This window comes from Myotis myotis, unplaced genomic scaffold (genome assembly GCF_014108235.1).
Source record: "Myotis myotis isolate mMyoMyo1 unplaced genomic scaffold, mMyoMyo1.p scaffold_m19_p_9, whole genome shotgun sequence".
In the NCBI taxonomy this organism is placed as follows: domain Eukaryota; kingdom Metazoa; phylum Chordata; class Mammalia; order Chiroptera; family Vespertilionidae; genus Myotis; species Myotis myotis.
The window spans coordinates 81,631,885-81,652,227 of NW_023416401.1; the positions used below are offsets into that span (position 1 = coordinate 81,631,885).

The 20,343-nt window shown below is 37.3% G+C and overlaps 1 protein-coding gene and 1 non-coding gene across 2 annotated transcripts in view; one reads left to right on the forward strand and one right to left on the reverse strand.

The window, feature by feature from the left end:
• Positions 1–20,343, forward strand: part of CSE1L (chromosome segregation 1 like) — a 57,111-nt gene that overhangs the window by 24,538 nt on the left and 12,230 nt on the right. Inside the window, exons 4-14 of the mRNA XM_036322040.1 lie at positions 716–817; positions 896–1,041; positions 1,380–1,470; positions 3,644–3,751; positions 5,986–6,078; positions 7,765–7,932; positions 8,045–8,174; positions 9,289–9,354; positions 10,036–10,238; positions 11,871–11,955; positions 13,023–13,084. Coding sequence (XP_036177933.1) covers positions 716–817; positions 896–1,041; positions 1,380–1,470; positions 3,644–3,751; positions 5,986–6,078; positions 7,765–7,932; positions 8,045–8,174; positions 9,289–9,354; positions 10,036–10,238; positions 11,871–11,955; positions 13,023–13,084 — 1,254 coding nt within the window. The remainder of the gene's footprint in view (positions 1–715; positions 818–895; positions 1,042–1,379; positions 1,471–3,643; positions 3,752–5,985; positions 6,079–7,764; positions 7,933–8,044; positions 8,175–9,288; positions 9,355–10,035; positions 10,239–11,870; positions 11,956–13,022; positions 13,085–20,343) is intronic.
• On the reverse strand, positions 14,370–14,476 carry LOC118663958. The gene has a single exon (XR_004970238.1). It is a non-coding gene; the product is annotated as a U6 spliceosomal RNA (small nuclear RNA).

Below are 20,343 nucleotides of genomic sequence, written 5' to 3' on the forward strand. Positions count from 1 at the left end.
TGGCTTAGGATAAAGAAAAAAAAAAAAAAGAATTGTTTTATGGTGATAGCAATAATGATAATTATTTAGAAATTATTACCATTCGCAAAAATAGTTAGCTTTTCTAAAAAGTCAACTTTAAATCTTCTTAAATATTTATTTAGAATCCTTTTTCTTCCATAAAATAATTTAAAAGTAGTAAATACTAGTTTAAGCTTGGTATCTTTAATAAGCACATGTGAGAAAAATTCTTAAAATGTTTAAAAATCCCTCCCTTTACCTCTATCTTGATTTGTAAACTACTGAGACTTGTAGGCCTTTTTGAGTGATGTAGTCCTGGATGCATTCAAACTCATAATGGTCAAGAGGTTTTAATTGAAAAAGAAATTTGACTTAAGGTGAGAGTCAAAATTGAAGCTTTTGAAGATAAATATGGACTAAGTTGCATATATAAAGATTTTAATCACATGTTTTGATTAGTTTATAAAACTGGAGTCTTAATTGGCATCAGGGAGTCAGAAGCTCATTAATTTGTATGTAAAATATTTGCATTGGGATGGAATATACATTTTCTAATCCAAGGATTCATGCTTTCATGAGCGGAAAGGAATCTGTGACTCAGGGCCTACCTTTCTCTCTGCTTTTCTTAGAAAACCAGGAAATAAATCTACAAATCCATCTATCTGGTCATGGACATGGATTTTATGTTACTTGCTCATGGATACTTTGTTTTTAGGTTGAAGATGAACCAAATAAAATTTGTGAAGCTGATCGAGTAGCCATTAAAGCCAACATAGTTCACTTGATGCTTAGCAGCCCGGAACAAATTCAGAAGCAGGTAATGTAAGGCCCTGTTTTCTAGGTAGGCTTGTTTGTAGAGTTTTCGTCTAATTAATCTGATTCCTCCTCTTCTCAGTTAAGCGATGCGATTAGCATAATTGGTAGAGAAGATTTCCCTCAGAAATGGCCTGACTTGTTGACAGAAATGGTGAATCGCTTTCAGAGTGGCGATTTTCACGTTATTAATGGAGTCCTTCGCACAGCACATTCTTTATTTAAAAGGTATTGATATATAAACTCATACTTTTAAAATACTTTTTTTCATGTTTTTGCTTGTGTAAGCAGTTCATATTTCTGTGATTAATGTCATTTCTTTGAATATAATAATCCTGGAATAAGAGCATAAGCCTCTCAATTCATTAGTATGTTTCTTAGGCAGGATGTTTATTTCATATTGCCTTATCATCTGTAACATACCTAGTCTCCTTAAACTGAGCTTGATTCCTTTAAAAAGAAAGCCAAGAATTTCAGAAAGTTAGATTTTTCTCTAATCTATTCTTAAGGAACCAAAGCTAGTAAGCAAAAACTTGTAAGTTGCCTATTTTATCTTAATTTTCTAGATACCGCCATGAATTTAAGTCAAATGAGTTATGGACTGAAATTAAACTTGTTCTGGATGCCTTTGCTTTGCCTTTGACTAATCTATTTAAGGTATGGAATAATATAATTACTTAATGCTTATTGCTTAAATATTTAAATAAATTTTGTTTAAGAGAAATCTTTGAAAGCTTATTTTGTAGGTAATATTTAGAGCACCATTTCTTTTGAAAAATTTCAAACCTACACAGAAATAGAGCAGATGATATATCATGAACTACCATGTATCTATTATCCAAGGTAAACAGTTGCTAACATTTTGGTTTTTAAAAAATTTATGCTTTCCCCTCATTTTGTAGGAATATTGAAAAGCAAATCCCAGGCATCAATTATTTCACTCAAGTATTTGAGTATGTGTCTCTAAATGAATAGATCCACATTTTGATTTGTCTGTTTATGTGGTTTAATTAACATGTCGTAGCAAGCTACTTCCTTAAACATGTTCTTTACCTTTTAGAGAATCCTGTAATATCAAAAGATATATTGTTAACCTTTTTGTCCAGATAAGGAAAGAGGGTTCAGTATCCCACAGGCCTCAAACCTACTTTTGCTGACTCTAGAGAAGGTGCTCATTTTCTAGTTTTGAAAGGGAAAGTTGTGGGGGGAGGGTGGGGGCTTAATGGGGGGGGGATGAGGACACATTTATACCTTAACTAATAAAGAGTTAAAAAAAATGAAATAAAATAAAATAACCCCATTAAAAAAAAAAAAGAAAGGGAAAGTTGTGTGATAGTTACAACTTTCTAAAATGTAGAGTGTACACAAGATTTTTCATGGTTAGAACAGCTTACTGATGGTACATTTTTATTTTAAAAAACAACACTGGACAAAATGTGATCAATTTTTTCCATCTATTTAATTAGCAAAGATTTCTACTTCTTTTTAATAATGTTAAAAGTCTTAGCTGGAGTGCAATGAAACAAACATTTTGGTGTCCTGTTCATTAGATTAAAAATTATACTAGCTTTTTAGAGTTTGACATTTCATTAAGAACACCTTAATATTCATTTATTAAATATATGTGTATTCTTACTGATTTTAGAGAGGAAGTGAGAGGGAGAGAGAGATAGAAACATCATTGATGAGAGAATTATAGATCAGCTGTCTCCTGCATCCCCCCCTACTGGGGATGGAGCCTACAACTGGGTCATGTGCCTTGATGGCCTGGTACATAGGTGGACGGTCAACCACTGAGCCACACTGGCCAGTCAGTATTTTTTTCTAGCTGCAGGATATAGGAAGTAACATTTGTTGAGTGTCTTTTACATAGTAGTTGTACACGAAGCACTAGGACCTTTTATGTAGATTTTCTCATTTAATTTGCATATTTTCTCTATGAGGCAGGCATTGTTCTCATATTACAGTTGAGATTGGATCTCAGTAAAATAACTTAATTTGGCTCAAAGTAATGCTTATTGTGAGTGACAGAGTTTGGGTTATATTTAGGTCTATCTGGCTTCCAAAATCTATGCTCATAGCCTAATCTGATGCTTTGGTAATACACTTATAGAATCTCAACTTATGAAAATTAGAGGTGTGCACAAAGTTTTCTAGATAGGCCTATTTATTACAGTTAGAATAATACACAATTGGAAACAACCTAAATGCCAAGTGGTAGGGGAATTATTTAATGAGATCATGTAAAGAGAGTTTTGTATAATCCTATATAATAAAAGGGCCAATATGCAAATTGACTGAATGGTGGAATGATTGGTCACTGTGATGCGGGCACTGATCACCAGGGGACAGATGCTTAATGCAGGAACTGCCCTCTGGTGGTCAGTGCGCTCCCACAGGGGGAGTGCTGCTCAGCCAGAAGCCGGGCTCACAGCTCACGGGAACCTCTCCACCTCCGTGGCAGTAGGGAACTGGCCTAAGCCAGCAGCCAGACATCCTCCAAGTGCTCCTGGACTGTGAGAGGACACAGGTGGGGCTGAGGGACCACCACCACCACCACCACCACCACCACCACCACCACCACCAGGCCTCTAGTATATTTATGTGTGCACAGAGAAGAGTGGAAGGATCTAGTCCAAAATACTAACATTGGAGCTTTTAATAGTACCATGATAGCAACTTCAAAATATGTACTTTAAAATATTTTTCAAAATCTCTAATTAAAAGCTAAATTTTGTAGAAGAGATATAGGTAATCTCAGCCTAGTGCAAAGCTTATTTCACGAAGTGTTACAATACACTAACACTGTGTTCCTAAATTCCTTTCCAAGGCCACCATTGAACTCTGTAGTACCCATGCAAATGATGCCTCTGCTCTGAGAATTCTTTTTTCTTCCCTGATACTGATCTCAAAACTGTTCTACAGTTTAAATTTTCAGGTAAGCTTTATTTTATTTCTTGTTTTTGATTCTTATTCTTTGTTGAAAAAATATGCAACTTTCCATTTGATGAAGACCTCTTTGCCAGCATTGATTTTTCTGAAAGTAAAGAAATAAGTTTTTTGTTTTTTTTTTTTTTTTTACTCCCTCCATTCTTTGTCTACAAATAGTGTTATGGGGAACTTTAATGGTGAGGAATGTCCAGCCCACATGCCATATAAGCCCTGAGGAATCATTTGGTCTGGCTCTGGCAAGGCACTAGAGGCTAGTTAAATGTTTGACCAAATATAGCAGCGTAGTTTAAGTTGATAATTTTGTATGGCCCGAGAATGATGTTATGAATGTTCAGAAGGCCCTTGGCAGAAAAAAGGTTCCCTGCCCCTGCTCTACTCTTTTATTGAAGACCATGAGATCACATTCTCAGGCTTTCCTTTTGTTCATTTAAGTGGGTCTTAGCACTGGGGGAGCCATGTTTTGTTTAGAGATGTATGGTTAGCTTATTCAAAAAGGCTCTTATTGGAAACATCTGGGGGAGACAAGATGAAAACCAGCATTTAGAAGGTTTAAGAAGCAATGTTATTTCAGGGGAAACACAGCCACAATTTTATAGTAGAAAACGCCCAATCACCCTTTTGCTACTGAAATAGTGGCCTCCAGTCATTCTTTCTGTTCTTGACTCATTTCATTAAGATTCAGGGTTCCAGGAACCAAAAGGGGATCTTAATGGTACAGATTACTATACTGAGAAAGGCTAGAGGAAGGATCTGGCCTTTTCATTGCTCCTAGCCAAGGCCAAGGCAGGGACTTAATCCTTACAGCATGACTCACAGTGGTAGGGAAAGCATTCCACCATTTTGTATGGCCCGCGAATGATGTTAGGAATATTCAAAAGGCCCTTGGCAGAAAAAGGATTGGATAGAGTAGGAGTAGAACAGCCCCAAATGCCATACCCACGTTTTGCTTATACATTTTGTGTGTGTGTGTGTTTTGTGTTTTGTTTTTTTTTGCTCGCACCTAACCCGCTTATATCTTTTTTTGAATTCTGCTTCCTGGAAGTCAGGTAGAATAAGTTTCTTTTTTTTTTTTTTTAAATATATTTTATTGATTTTTTTACAGAGAGAAAGGGAGAGAGATAGAGAGTTAGAAACATCGATGAGAGGGAAACATCGATCAGCTGCCTCCTGCACATCTCCTACTGGGGATGTGCCCGCAACCCAGGTACATGCCCTTGACCGGAATCGAACCTGGGACCTTTCAGTCCGCAGGCCGACGCTCTATCCACTGAGCCAAACCGGTTTCGGCAGGTTTCTTAATAACTTGTTAGGCAGAGTCAGGGACACCAAAGGCATAATGTTACCCTTGGGGAATTTATCAACCTCATTAAGAAGGCAGTACTGTTACATAGGAAACCATTACTGTGTAAGACAGCAAGTCTGAATTGATGGTCATCTTACACTAAATGTGATAGTTCAGAAAGGAAAAGGGATATATTGGTAAACACTGAGTTTTATAAGGAAAGGCTTCATTCATACAGTCTTAGCTGGACCTGGAAGGAATAAGTTGATTTAAATTAAATTGGGGCAGGAAATCAAGACAGCATTATTTGTGGTCAAAAGTGTATAAACAGCCGAAACCGGTTTGGCTCAGTGGATAGAGCATCGGCCTGCGGACTGAAAGGTCCCGGGTTCGATTCCGGTCAAGGGCATGTACCTGGGTTGCGGGCACATCCCCAGTGGGAGATGTGCAGGAGGCAGCTGATCGATGTTTCTCTCTCATCGATGTTTCTAACTATCTCTCTCCCTTCCTCTCTGTAAAAAATCATAAAATATATTTTTAAAAAAAGTGTATAAACAGAGACAGAAGTCAGAATGGTTTATTCAGCTGCCAGATCTAATTAGAACAGAGAATTCTTGTCAAAATAGATAATGGTTGGTTCAGGCTAAGAAATGTGGACTTGGAGTCTGTAGGCATGTGGAAAACATTTGGTGTGTGTGCAGGGGGAACTTATGTACATAGCATACTTATTTTTAAAATATGTTTTTATTGATTTTTTTAGAGAGAGAGGGAGTGAGAGAGAAGCATTGATCGGCTGCCATCCTGACATATGCCTAGACTGGGACTTGAACCAGTGACCTCTTAGTGCATGGAGTAATGCTTAATCCACTGAGCCACACTGGCCAGGCAATATCCTACTTATTTTAATTAAAAGTCTCAAGTCTGCATTTATTCTTTAGGATCTTCCTGAATTTTTTGAAGATAATATGGAAACTTGGATGAACAATTTTCATACTCTCTTGACATTAGATAATAAACTTCTACAAACTGATGTAAGTATTGTTTAAAATATTTCCCAAGTAGCCTTTTGTTAAAATTAAGAATTATTTGAAATATAATCATTTATATCTCACTTTGTTTTAATTTAAAACATTTGAGTACCCTCTGAGAACCTTGGAGGGTATTTAGACTTCAGAAAATGAAATAAAGTTATTTGAGAACATTTGGCATTCTAGTTCCTTAAAAATTATTTACTCTTGCATTGTTAATAGCTAGAATTCCAAGAATGCAAATAATTTAATTATGTGGGATGTTTCATATTTGGTTATGTGTAGTGTACAGAAGCAATTACTCTTATTGTGGGCCTGGCTTAGGTCACCATGTATAGGTTAGGCTATTTTATTACATTGAAATAAGGCCTTAGAGTATTCACAGTGTGAACATTTATGAAATAGAAAATTATTTGTCACTGAAAATATTAAGAAAACATAAAACTTGGACCTCTGTAATAATAGTCTCTTTTAAAAAAGTTAAACAGCATAGGAAATAGGGGACATGAAGAAATTGTGTAATGTATACGTTTCTGATCTGGGCTCTGTAATATGTGCTTTTCCGTGCATAGCATTTATTCTTTTACTCATTTGCTTCTTTATTAATGTATTTATGATCTCCCCCTTTCCCAAGAAACAACAAAAGCATAAAAAAGCAAAATTTTAAAATACTTCAACACCAAGTGAAAGAAAAATTGGAATTAGTAATTCAAGTCAGTTTTTGAGAGTGGGCTGCAGAAGGAGAGTCATTACTTGAGTTTACAGCAAATGTCTAAGATTTATTAAATAAAAAGCAACAAAAAAGGATTTGGCTCCACTAGGAAAAGACGCTTTCACATAGATTCTTACAGAGAGCTGTGTGCCATGTACTACCTTGTCATCCTTGTAGCAGCCCCTGTTTTTATGCCTTAAGAAATGAGCTGTTTGGCACATAGTATAGTTCAAAAGGTTTTTGTGAATTGCTGTTATAGTTGAGAGTATTATATAAATCACTGTTATTGTTTAGATTGGGGTTGGCAGACTTTTCCTGTAAAGGACCAGATCGTAAATATTTTTATCTTTGTAGGCTATACGGTCTCTGTTCCAGCACCTCACCTCTGCAGTTGTAGTTGAACACAGCCAAAGGCAATACTAGGAATTGTATAAATGAGGAAAAGGAATGAGCATGGCTGTGTTTCAATAAAACTTTGCTTATGAAAATAGGCAGCAGACCTGCAGGCTCTGCTTGAATTTGCTGACCCTTGATTTAGATTGTTGTTTTATATTTTATAACCAAAATATTATTTGAGAATCCTACAGTATTACCTTATTGGGGGGTTGGACACATCTTAACATTTGAAATGAGAACCTTTTGGGAGACAGTAAGACAATACAATAACCATGTTACAAAGGAAAGTGTGATATAATCTTTATCATTCAGGTTTCTGTAGGAATATGTTATTTTCAGTTTGGTATGTAAATATTTTATAATTTAGCAACCAGAAGAAAATAAAACTTGAAAACTTTTGGGATCTGTTCTCAGTAATTAATAAATGAGTATTTCATCTTGCATTTATTTGAAAGACTAGGTGAGTAAATTTACAGTGGCTTTGGATTTAAATTTTTAAAGAGTTCAGGCATTACAGCTACTCTGTATTTATGGTAGCATTAGAGTTGTATGTTTGAGTTTTCTGGTTTCTCTTATGTGAGGATGAAGAGGAAGCAGGCTTATTGGAGCTCCTAAAATCCCAGATTTGTGATAATGCTGCACTGTATGCACAAAAGTATGATGAAGAATTTCAACGGTACCTGCCTCGTTTTGTCAGAGCCATCTGGAATTTACTAATTACAACAGGTCAAGAGGTCAAATATGACTTGGTAAGATGATGTTGGAGAAAAATAATTAAAACACCCCCCTTCCAACTTCCCCAAGAAATAAATGGTTCCGTTTTGCTTTTAAAAATATGCTTATTTTTGTGTTTTATTCCAGTTGGTAAGTAATGCAATTCAGTTTCTGGCTTCAGTTTGTGAGAGACCTCACTATAAGAATCTGTTTGAGGACCAGAACACGCTGACAAGTATCTGTGAAAAGGTTATTGTGCCTAACATGGAATTTAGAGGTAATTACATTGAGCGTAAAGCCTTTTCAGGGGATCAAAAACTCGATTTTTTAAAGACTGTGTTAGTATAAGTTTAGTAAGTCTTTTCCCTGTTGAATATTGTAACATATTCTAATTTTTTTATTGCTAAATAAAACTTTTTGTAGATCATTTATTGTCCATTTTGTAAACCAAGACAAAGTGTGGTTGGTATAAAAGGCATTTGTGAAATGAATGCTGCTGTGATGAACTTTGTTGTATGCTGTGGAGGTTTTTTCATGGAAATATTGAATAAGACTTATACAATCCTGGTATATTGAGAAGAAAGTAACTGTCCAGGATCTCAACTTATGGAAATAATTTGGTTTTGTTTGATTTTAGTATTTCACCAACGCAAATAACTGTTTTCCAACAGTTGACTTGAGATTAGAAGTGATTGATAACTTTTAAATAGAGTGAAAGCCCACTTAGTTTGTGCTTAAGGTTCCGATAGTCCTAAGAGACTGATTGTATACAGAATATCTTTCCTTTTTCTAGTTGGGAAGAGCAAGTAGTAAATGTAGGAATTGTGTTCTATATCAAAGCAGTCATTAGATCAGTGATTCTCAATTATCTGGAACAAAATGAGGAAATAAAGGACAATATAATGTCTTTCCTTTTGTGTTTTTCTAAAACGATATATTTATTTAAAGAACAGCTTTATTCTGATGTTGTCTGTCCTAGATTTTTGGTGTTGAAATTATTTTTGTGAAATAATTGTGATTGTAGTTGTTAAGCTTGTTTTTAAAATGTCCTTATCTGTCAAAATAAAAAATTGGCACCCCCTGGATTGGTTTCCAACACTCACTTTTGAAAGTTGGTGCTAAAGTCCAGTTATGGGGACACTGCACATTAGAACAAGTGAGCTGGTATCACGTCTGTGTGAATGATCTATTACTTAACCTTTCGTGATAGCATTTGCTGCTCTAATTAATGAAAAGTAATATATGAAGTAGTTATGTGTTGGGAAAGAACAATTTGCTGTAAAATGTCAATTCTACACACTTTTCAGCATACTCAGCTGTAAGAGTATAGTGATTGCCATATCTTTTGAGAGGTTGTCTTTTGAGTACAGAAATGTCATCTATCTTTGTAGCTGCTGATGAAGAAGCCTTTGAAGATAATTCTGAGGAGTACATAAGAAGAGATTTGGAAGGATCTGGTATGTATTTTGGGTTTTTTGTTTGTTTTTAAATATATTTTTATTGATTTCAGAGTGGAAGGGAGAGGGAGAGAGATAGAAACATCAATGATGAGAGAGAGTCACTGATTGGCTGCCTCCTGCACACCCCCTACTGGAGATCGAGCCTGCAACCCTGGGCATGTGCCCTTGACTGGAATCGAACCTGGGACCCTTTGGTCCGCAGGCTGACACTCTATCCACTGAGCCAAACCACCTAGGGATTGTATTTTGGTTTTTAACAGCCTTGGCAAGCTAGTTTTAAAGTGGCTCTTTTTTTCTTGTGAATGTGGAAGAGGGAGTTAAGACTAGAGTGTCATTTTAACTGGCTTTTGTCAGAAAACTATTTTCTTTCTTTAACTCCTATACCTTAAAAAGCATCTCTTATGTGAGCTATATCAGTTAAATCATTTGTCTTCTCTTTTTTATGTACTTAGTAGTGTTTATCATACCACTATGACCTTTTTATTTTTCATCCTCATTTTGTGTTATTTTGTGTGTGTATGTGTGTGTGTGTGTGTGTGTGTGTGTGTGTGTGTGTGTGTGTGAGAAAACTGTTCATTATTTATGTTGCTGATAGCTGTCAGCAGCTTTCTTAATAAATTTGATCAGTTGGTTGGTGATTGTTTCTTTCTCATGATGTAATTCTCTTTGATTTTATAGATATTGATACTAGACGAAGGGCTGCTTGTGATTTAGTACGAGGATTATGCAAGTTTTTTGAGGGACCCGTGACAGGAATCTTCTCTGGTTATGTTAATTCCATGCTGCAGGAATATGCAAAAAATCCATCTGTCAACTGGAAACACAAAGATGCAGCCATTTACTTAGTGACATCTTTGGCATCAAAAGCCCAAACACAGAAGGTGAATCTTTTCAATATAGTTTTCTTTCTAAATCAGACATGTTGGTGACCACAGAAGTAAAAAGGAAGAATATATTTCTGATGATGCATATTTCTACTCTGCTAGATAACCTGTTAGTTCTGATTAGAATTCATGTGGTTTCCAAAGAGGACTTTATGTTGATGTGTTAAGCACTTAAGTTTCTTATAGACCAAAATGTTCACAGATGCCACACTTGTTCCCTTAGCTGAGACTCAATGTTTGTTAATTTAACCCTTTGAGTGCCAACCAATATCCTAGGAACTATGCTAAAATTGCCAAGGCATTTTTGCTGATTTTACAGCAGTTTAGGAAAAAAATTATGAATCGCAAGTAAATGAAGTTACATATTCAATATATTCCACAAAATTGTCATCTTCACAGGAAGAATTGACGTATTTAGCAATATCATCATCACTAATAAAAGCAGACTTAGAACTGGACACTGCAGGAGGGGCACGATTGCGCTCCTCAGCACTCTAGGGGTTAAGGAAATTGCTTTTATTATCTATTAAAATCATTTTTTAAAAATTTATTTTTATTGATTGCAGAGAGGAAGGAGGGGAGAGAGAAACATTAATGATGAGAGAGAATCATTGATTAGCTGCCTCCTGCACACCCCACACTGGGGATCGAGCCCACAACCTGGGCATGTGACCTGACCAGGAGTCAAACCATGACTTCCTGGTTCATAGGTCAACGCTCAACCACTGACTTACATTGGCTGAGCTAGTCTTGTTTTGTTTTTAAGCAGTTTGTGTTTTTTAAAAATATATTTTATTGATTTTTTTTACAGTGGAAGGGAGAGGGATAGAGAGTCAGAAACATCGATGAGAGAGAAACATCATTTAGCTGCCTCCTGCACACCCCCTACTGGGGATGTGCCCGCAACCAAGGTACATGCCCTTGACTGGAATCGAACCTGGGACCTTTCAGTCCCCAGGCTCACGCTCAATCCACTGAGCCAAACCGATCAGGGCTCTTTTTTTTTTTTTTTTCATCCTCACCTCAGAATATCTTTCCATTTATTTTATTTTATTTTTTTCTTTTAGTGGGTGAAAGGGACTGGGAGAGACAGACAGGGAGAAACATCGATGTGACGGAGACACATCAGTTGGTTGCCTCCTGTATGTCTGTCTGTGCCCCGACCGGGGCTGGGATCATGCCTGCAGTCGAGGTATGTGCTTTTTTTTTTTTTTTTTTTTTTTTAAATATATTTTATTGATTCTTCACAGAGAGGAAGGGAGAGAGATAGAGAGTTAGAAACATCGATGAGAGAGAAACATCAACCAGCTGCCTCCTGCACATCTCCCACTGGGGATATGCCCGCAACGCAGGTATATGCCCTTGACCGGAATCGAACCTGGGACCTTTCAGTCCGCAGGCTGATGCTCTATCCACTGAGCCAAACAGGTTTCGGCGAGGTATGTGCTCTTGACCTGAATTGAACCCTGGACCCTTCTGTCCGTGGGCGACACTCTATCTACTGAGCCACGTTGGCCAGGGCTCATTTCCATTTTTTAACCTGGTTTTCTAAAGTTATCAAAATGTCCAATGTATAGATATATACAGGTATTTCATGTTATTTTACCCTGTTACAAATTTGTTTTTCAGCATGGAATTACACAAGCAAATGAACTTGTAAACTTGACTGAATTCTTTGTGAATCACATTCTCCCTGATTTAAAATCAGCTAATGGTGAGTTTTGTAAATTATTTATACAGCTTAGAACACCATACCTGCAATATTTATTTGCAATTTTTAAAAATTGTTTTGAGAGAGAAAAAAACACCAACTTGTTGTTCCACTTATTTATGCATTCATTGGTTGCTTCTTATATGTGCCTTACTGGATATTGAACCTACAACCGTGGCATATTGGGATGACGCTCTAATCAACTGAGCTACCAAAATAAGTAACATTATGGCAAAAGTCATAATAGGGGCTCTATATCACTATAGGACTCAAAACAATGGCTCTTGTGCTTGTTGCAGGTGTTTGTTTTATTGAATAAAATCTCAAATGATCTTCCAGATTTTGCTCAGGTGAAATTAACATATTGGCTTATGTAGAAGGAAAATACGAATAAGTAAGATTGTATCTTAGCTTTTTGTTATCCTGGTATATAGTCTAGGAATTACACTTTAGTTTTTCTTCTTCTTTGAAAAATAAACTCTTAAAAATGAAAGTAAATTTAAAGTACATGAAACTAATAAATATTACAGATAATTTCTTACACTGATGAAATTATATTTATCAGGGTACATAGATATTCTTTTTTTTGCAAACTTTTTGTATGGAAATTTTAAATAAAAGGGAGAGTCGTGTAATGAACTTCCATGGTAATATCATCTAGTTTTAAGAATTTTTAACAATTGACTAGTATTCTCTCCCTTTTACTAATTTTCCCACCACCAGAGCAATTTGAAGTAAATCTCAGGTAAAGAAACATGCTCTTGCTTCACAATAGCTTCAGTTCTGGGAAGAAGATGATATGTGGTCACTAGTCATGGTCCCAATCATGTTTATTCAGTTACATAAGCAATACATGTGAATTTGTAATGAACTTAAAGGTAAAGGGGAAAATTATTTATTATCTTACCAGAATAGCTACATAGTAGATTAGTTTAGAGTTAACTAAGCTTGAATTACTTGACAGTTTGGTTACCAAAACCAAGTTTTAAAAATCCGATAATGTTTTCACCAATTTGGGAAAAATAGTCCTCAGCATTCTAATAACTGTGATTTTTTTTTTTTTTAAATAGTGAATGAATTTCCTGTCCTTAAAGCTGATGGTATCAAATACATTATGATTTTTAGGAATCAAGTAAGTTGCTTTTCACTTCTATTATGTACCACTTAATCCTTTGGGAGGGGGGGCAAGAATTTGTCGTAGTTATACTTTGTTTCATTTCATTAGGACATACACCATGTCTGGGTGTCTACTTTTAGTAATGGTTAAAGAGTGATCAGCGGATTCAAGTAAAGAGAAATTTTCCACCATTGACTTATGTTTTGAGATACACTTTCCTTAAAAGTCACCATTTAAAAATGTACACTTAAATGGTTTTTAGTATATTCATTCTTTTGTTCAACCACCACCACGTTCTCTTAGATAGTTAATTACCAATTTGGGAAAAGTAGGATAAGTGTTTGTTGGTTTTCCCTCTTTATCAATTTTTAGAGTAACGAGAGTGCTTTACCAACTTCCAAAGGTGACATATGAGGGTATTTTGATGCCCTAGCTGTTCCATCTTTGGCCAGTGAATTATAGATTCCTGTGCCCTTTTGACATATACTTAGTAGCTTGTAATGGCCTCTTTCATACATGACAAAATATTCCAGGCTCATTTGGTACATTTCCTGCTACAGATCTCAGTTAGGTGCCTCTTGAAGATGATGGGAAATGTTATTTGAAAGACCGTAATCTAAGTGCTAGAGATACAACTAATGAATTGCCATTAGTTCTAGGCTTTTTTCACAGGAGAGCGTAAGGCAATAAATAATAGTACCAATATTATTACTAAACTAAGACTGCTGAATGCAGTTTGATTTCTTTGTGGTTTTTATATGTATTTACAAAAATACTGTCTTTAAAGCAACTTGAAATTATTCTTTGTGCATTTTTTGCCATAAACTCGATAAACAATTAGGTTCATTTCATTGTGTGTTTTTGTTTTGGGTGGTCATGCCTCTGAAGTAGGACTGTATACAGTAAGATACATTCAGAAAGGTGTAGCTTTCATCCCTGTTCCCTCTCTCTTCCTAGTGGTTAACCAGTTTTTTTCCCTATTGAGTTTTGGTTTGATTTATTTATTTGTTTATGTTTGTTTGTTTATTGTTAATCCTCACCTGAGGATATTTTTTCCCTCCATTGATTTTTAAAAAAATACATTTTTATTGATTTCAGAGAGAAAGGGAGAGGGAAAGAGAGAGAAACATCAATAATGAGACAATCGTTGATTGGCTGCTCCTGAACGCCCACACCGGGGATCGAGCCGGCAACCTGGGTATATGCCCTGACCAGGAATCAAACTGTTATCTCCTGGTTCATAGGTCGACACTCAACCACTGAGCCATGCTGGCCAGGCTCCCCATTGATTTTTTTTTTTTTAAATATGGAACACTTCACAGATTTGCTTGTCATCCCTGTGCAGGAGCCATGCTAATAATCTCTTTATTGTTCCAATTTTAGTATATGTGCTACTGAAGCAAGCACTCCTCATTTTTTTTTTTTAAATTAAATCTTTATTGTTCAGATTATTACAGTTGTTCCTCTTTTTCCCCCCATAGCTCCCTTCCACCTGTTTCCCACCCAACCCTCCACCCTCACCACCACCACCACCACCACCACCACCCCCCCCCCCCCCCCCCCCCGTCGTCCTCATCTATAGGTGCACGGTTTTTGTTCAGTCCCCTCCCGCATCCCTCATACCCCTTTCCCCCCCAAATAGTCAGTCCATTCCCTTTCTATGTCCCTGATTACATTATAATCACTAGTTCATTCTGTTCATCAGATTATGTATTCCCTTGATTTTTAGATTCACTTGTTGATAGATGTGTATTTGTTGTTCATAGTTTGTATCTTTACCTTTTCTTCTTCCTCTTCTTAAAGGGTACCTTTCAGCATTTCATATAATACTGGTTTGGTGGTGATGAACTTCTTTAGCTTTTTCTTATCTGTGAAGCTCTTTATCTGACCTTCAATTCTGAATGATAGCTTTGCTGGATAAAGTAATCTTGGTTGTAGGTTCTTGGTATTCATCACTTTGAATATTTCTTGCCACTCTCTTCTGGCCTGCAAAGTTTCTGTTGAGAAATCAGCTGACATACCTATGGGTACTCCCTTGTAGGTAACTGAGTTTCTTTCTCTTGCTGCTTTTAAGATTCTCTCTTTGTCTTTTGCTCTTGGCATTTTAATTATGATGTGTCTTGGTGTGGTCCTCTTTGGATTCCTTTTGTTTGGGGTTCTCTGCGCTTCCTGGACTTGTAAGTCTATTTCTTTCACCAGGTAGGGGAAGTTTTCTGTCATTATTTCTCCAAATAGGTTTTCAATATCTTGCTCTCTCTCATCTTCTGGCACCCCTATAATTCGGATGTTGGTACACTTGAAGCTGTCCCAGAGGCTCCTTACACTATCTTCGTATCTTCGGATTTTTTTTTTCATTTTGCTTTTCCGGTTGGGTGTTTTTTGCTTCTTCGCATTTCAAATCTTTGACTTGATTCTTGCGATCCTCTAGTCTGCTGTTGGGAGTCTGTATAATATTCTTTATTTCAGTCAGTGTATGCTTAATTTCTAGTTGGTCCTTTATCACAACCTCGAGGGTCTCATTAGATTTCTTGAGGGACTCATTAAGTTTATCGGCGGTTTCTAGAAAATTCTTGAAAAACCTTAAAAGCGTGGTTTTGAACTCTATATCCAGTAGTTTGCTTTCCTCCATTTCTGTCATTTGTGTCCTGTTTCTTTGTCTCCAAATTTTTTTATGCTGCGCTGTGTCGATAGAGTGGCTTTCTGTACTAGGTGTCCTATAGGGCCCAGTGGCTCAGCCTCCCCAAGTACCTTAGGTAGACACTCTTGGTGCACCCCCTTGTGGGCTTTGTGCACAGTCTTGTTGTAGTTAAGCTTTGATTCTTGTAGGTAATACTGGGAGGGATTGACCTCCAGGCCAATTGGCTGTGAGAATCAGCTGTGTCTGCAGTGGGAGACCTTCTGTGCTGGAGACACCCCTCTGGGGCAAGACTTGCTTCAATGGGGCTTTGGTGGTCACTGACTCTGCCCCCTGAGTGTGTCCTTTATGGATCTGAAGAGCTGCAATCTGAATGGTCCCACTCTGACCACCGGGCACACTGGCTCCTGGATCTCTAAGGAGGTGCTAATTTAGCCTTTGCCTGAGGCTACCCAGCAGGAGCCAGCTATGACGCAATGCAAGTTGCCCTGGGGCCTTGGGCCAGCTGCAGTTTGTTAGGTAAGATCAACAGGGCGGAGCAAGCAGTTATGGCTGCTCTCAGTCCTGCCCTCAGAGGCCCTGCTTCTCAGTGTCCCGGCAATTGTTGCGAGCACCTCGGAGAGAAAGCTGCCCTCAAGTTCCGACCGATGCCATGCAGTCCAGTTTCTCCCGTATGAGTCTGGCTCCCCAGAGACTCGCCCTGAAGTGGAGCTCAGAGCTTGAGACTCCCTCCCAATTGAAAAAGACAACCGTGTCCTCAGCCACCAGCCCTCTCTGCATGCGCCTCTCTACCTCTGTATTTTCCGCACTACACCTCCTCTGAGTCTCAGTGTGCTTTTCTCTTTACTTCTAGTTGTAGAATTTCCACTCAGCCAGCCTTCCTGTGGTTCTGGATGATGTCCTTTCCGTCTTTTAGTTGTATTTTTGAAGTGGTTGTGCAAGGCAGCAATCTCCAGTGTTTACCTATACCGCCATCTTGCTTTTTTTGACCTCATTGATTTTTAAAGCAAGTGGAAGGGAGGGAGGGAGGGAAGGAGGGAGGGAGGGAGGGAGGGGGAGAGAGAGAGAGAGAGAGAGAGAGAGAGAGAGAGAGAGAGAGAGAGAGAGAGAGATGGATGTGAAAGACACATCGATTGGTTGCCTCCTGCATGCACACCAACCGGGGCTGCGGATTGAGCCTGCAACAGAAGTACGTGTCCTTGACCTGAATCAAATCGGTGACACTTCAGTCTGTGGGCTGGCGCTCTAACCACTGAGCAGAACCTGCTAGGGCTCATTATTTATTTGTAAAAAATATAACCTAATACTTATCCTATGTATATTTATATTTCTTCTTTTACAGAAAAGAGCATACTAAGTAAACTTTTTTCCACCTTGCATTTTTCAGTTAAAAAATCCAGGGTGTCATTCTATAATAGTATTTATAGATTTCTCTCTCTATCTCTTTTTTTTAATACCCGTAGTATTCCATTGGATGGTCTGCCCATGGTTTACTCATCCAGTTGCCCAATGGATAAATACTCTGTTTTTTTCCCTACCTTTCGCTATTTTATTTATTTATTTATTTTAATCCACATTTCATTATTTTTAATTGTTTTATTGCTTAAAGTATTACAAAAAGGGTATTACATATGTCTCCTTTTTCCCCCACCCTTGACAATCCCCTTGCCCCCCCCCCCCCCAGTGTCTTATGTCCATTGGTTATGCTTATATGCATGCATACAAGTCCTTCGGTTGATCTCTTACCCCCCCCCCTCTTGACCCCCCCACCCTCCCTGGCCTTCCCGCTGTAGTTTGACAGTCTGTTCGAGGCAGCTCTGCCTCTGTATCTATTTTTGTTCATAAATTTATAATGGTCTTTATTATCCATGAATGAGTGAGATCATGTGGTATTTTTCCTTCATTGACTGGCTTATTTCACTTAGCATAATGCTCTCCAGTTCCATCCATGACATTGCAAATGGTAAGAGTTCCTTCCTTTTTAGAGCAGCATAGTATTCCATCGTGTAGATGTTTTCTAATCCATAGTTTTCCACAGTTTTCTAATCCATTCATCTACTGATGGGCACTTAGGCTGTTTCCAGATCTTAGCTATGGTGAATTGTGCTGCTATGAACATATGGGTGCATATATCCTTTCTGATTGGTGTTTCTGGTTTCTTGGGATATATTCCTAGAAGTGGGATCACAGGGTCAAATGGGAGTTCCATTTTTAGTTTTTTGAGGAAACTCCATACTGTCTTCCATAGTGGCTGCACCAGTCTGCATTCCCACCAGCAGTGCACGAGTGTTCCTTTTTCTCCACATTCTCTCCAGCACTTGTCATTTGTTGATTTGTTGATGATAGCCAGTCTGACAGGTGTGAGATGGTACCTCATTGTTGTTTTGATTTGCATCTCTCGGATGATTAGTGACTTGGAGCATGTTTTCATATGTCTCTTGGCCTTCTGAATGTCCTCTTTTGAAAGGTGTCTATTTAGGTCCTTTGCCCATTTTTTGATTGGATTGTTTATCTTCCTTTTGTTAAGTTGTATGAGTTCCCTATAAATTTTGGAGATTAGGCCCTTATCAGATATGACATTGGCAAATATGTTTTCGCACGCAGTGGGTTTTCTTGTTGTTTTGTTGATGGTTTCTTTTGCTGTGCAGAAGCTTTTTATTTTGATGTAGTCCTATTTGTTCATTTTCTCTTTAGTTTCAAGTGCCCTAGGAGTTGTATCAGTGAAGAAATTGCTTCGGCATATGTCTGAGATTTTGTTGGCTTTGGATTCTTCTAGTATTTTTATGGTTTCCTGTCGTACATTTAAGTCCTTTATCCATTTTGAGTTTATTTTTGTGTATGGTTTAAGTTGGTGGTCTAGTTTCATTTTCTTGCATGTATCTGTCCAATTTTCCCAACACCATTTATTGAAGAGACTATCTTGACTCCATTGTATGTTCTTGCCTCCTTTGTCAAATATTAATTGAGCATATTGGTTCAGGCCGATTTCTGGGCTCTCTATTCTATTCCATTGATCTATATGTCTGTTCTTGTGCCAGTACCAGGCAGTTTTGAGAACAGTGGCTTTGTAATACAGCTTGATATCTGGTATTGAGATCCCACCTACTTTGTTCTTTCTCAGGATGGCTGAGCTATTTGGTGTCTTTTTTTATTCCAGATGAATTTTTGGAGAGTTCGTTCTAGGTCTGTGAAATAATCCGTTGGTATTTTAATGGGAAGTGCGTTGAATTTATAGATTGCTTTGGGTAGTATGGACATTTTAATGATGTTGATTCTACCAATTCATGAACATGGTATGTTCTTCCGTCTGTTTATGTCTTCTTCTATCTCTTTTTTCAACGTCCTGTAGTTTTCTGAGTAGAGGTCTTTTACCTCTTTAGTTAAGTTTATTCCTAGGTAGCTTAATTTTTTTGGTGTGATGGTAAATGGGATTGTTTTTTTGTCTTGCTCTCTGTAAGTTCACTATTGGTATATAGAAATGCCTTAGATTTCTTGGTGTTAATTTTGTATCCTGCTACATTGCCAAATTCATGTATTAAGTCTAATAGTTTTTTGATGGAGTCTTTAGTGTTTTTTACGTATAATATCATGTCATGTGCGAATAAGGACAGTTTTACTTCTTCTTTTCCAATTTTGATGCCTTTTATTTCTTCTTCTTATCTAATTGCAATGGCTAGTACTTCCAGCACTATGTTGAACAGGAGTGGTGAGAGTGGGCATCCCTGTCTTGTTCCTGTTCTTAGGGGAAATGGTCTCAGTTTTTGTCCATTGAGTATGATGTTGGCTGTGTGTTTGTCATATATGGCTTTTATTATGTTGAGGTATGATCCTTCTCTTCCCACCTTGCTGAGAGTTTTTATCAAAAATGGGTGTTGGATTTTGTCAAATGCTTTTTCTGCATCAATTGATATGACCATGTGGTTTTTTTCTTTCAATCTGTTTATGTGATGTATCACGTTTATTGATTTGCGGATATTGTACCATCCTTGCATCCCTGGGATAAATCCTACTTGGTCATGGTGTATGATCTTTATGATGTACTGCTGGACCCGATTTGCTAAGATTTTGTTGAGGATTTTGGCATCTATGTTCATGAGGGATATTGTCCTGTAATTCTCTTTCAATGTGTTGTCTTTACCTGGTTTTGGTATTAGGGTGATGCTGGCTTCATAGAATGAGCTTGGAAGTGTTCCTTCCTCTTGTATTTTTTGTAGTAGTCTGAGGAGGATAGGTTTTAAATAATACTTTTAATAGTCTTGTGTATATGTCACTTAGTGCTTTTGCCTTTGTAACTTTGTGATAGATTCCTGGAAGTAGGATTGCTAGATTAGAGGGTAAACACACATGTAATTTTGTTAGATCTTGCCAAATTTGCCTCTATAGGGGTTGAGGTATCATGTTGCATTTCTTTATAAATTGAATGAGTGCTGATTTTCCCAGTAGAGTATGTTGGAATTTTGCCAGTGTCATAGATATGAAATGGTATCTTATTGCAGTTTTAATAATTCATTTCTCGGTTTGAATTTGATTGCATACCTTTTCATTTAATGGGCCATTGTAATGTATTTTTTGTGAATTATTCAGTCGTACTTTGCCCATATTTCTGATTGTTATTCTTCATTTTTAGAAAACATGTAGT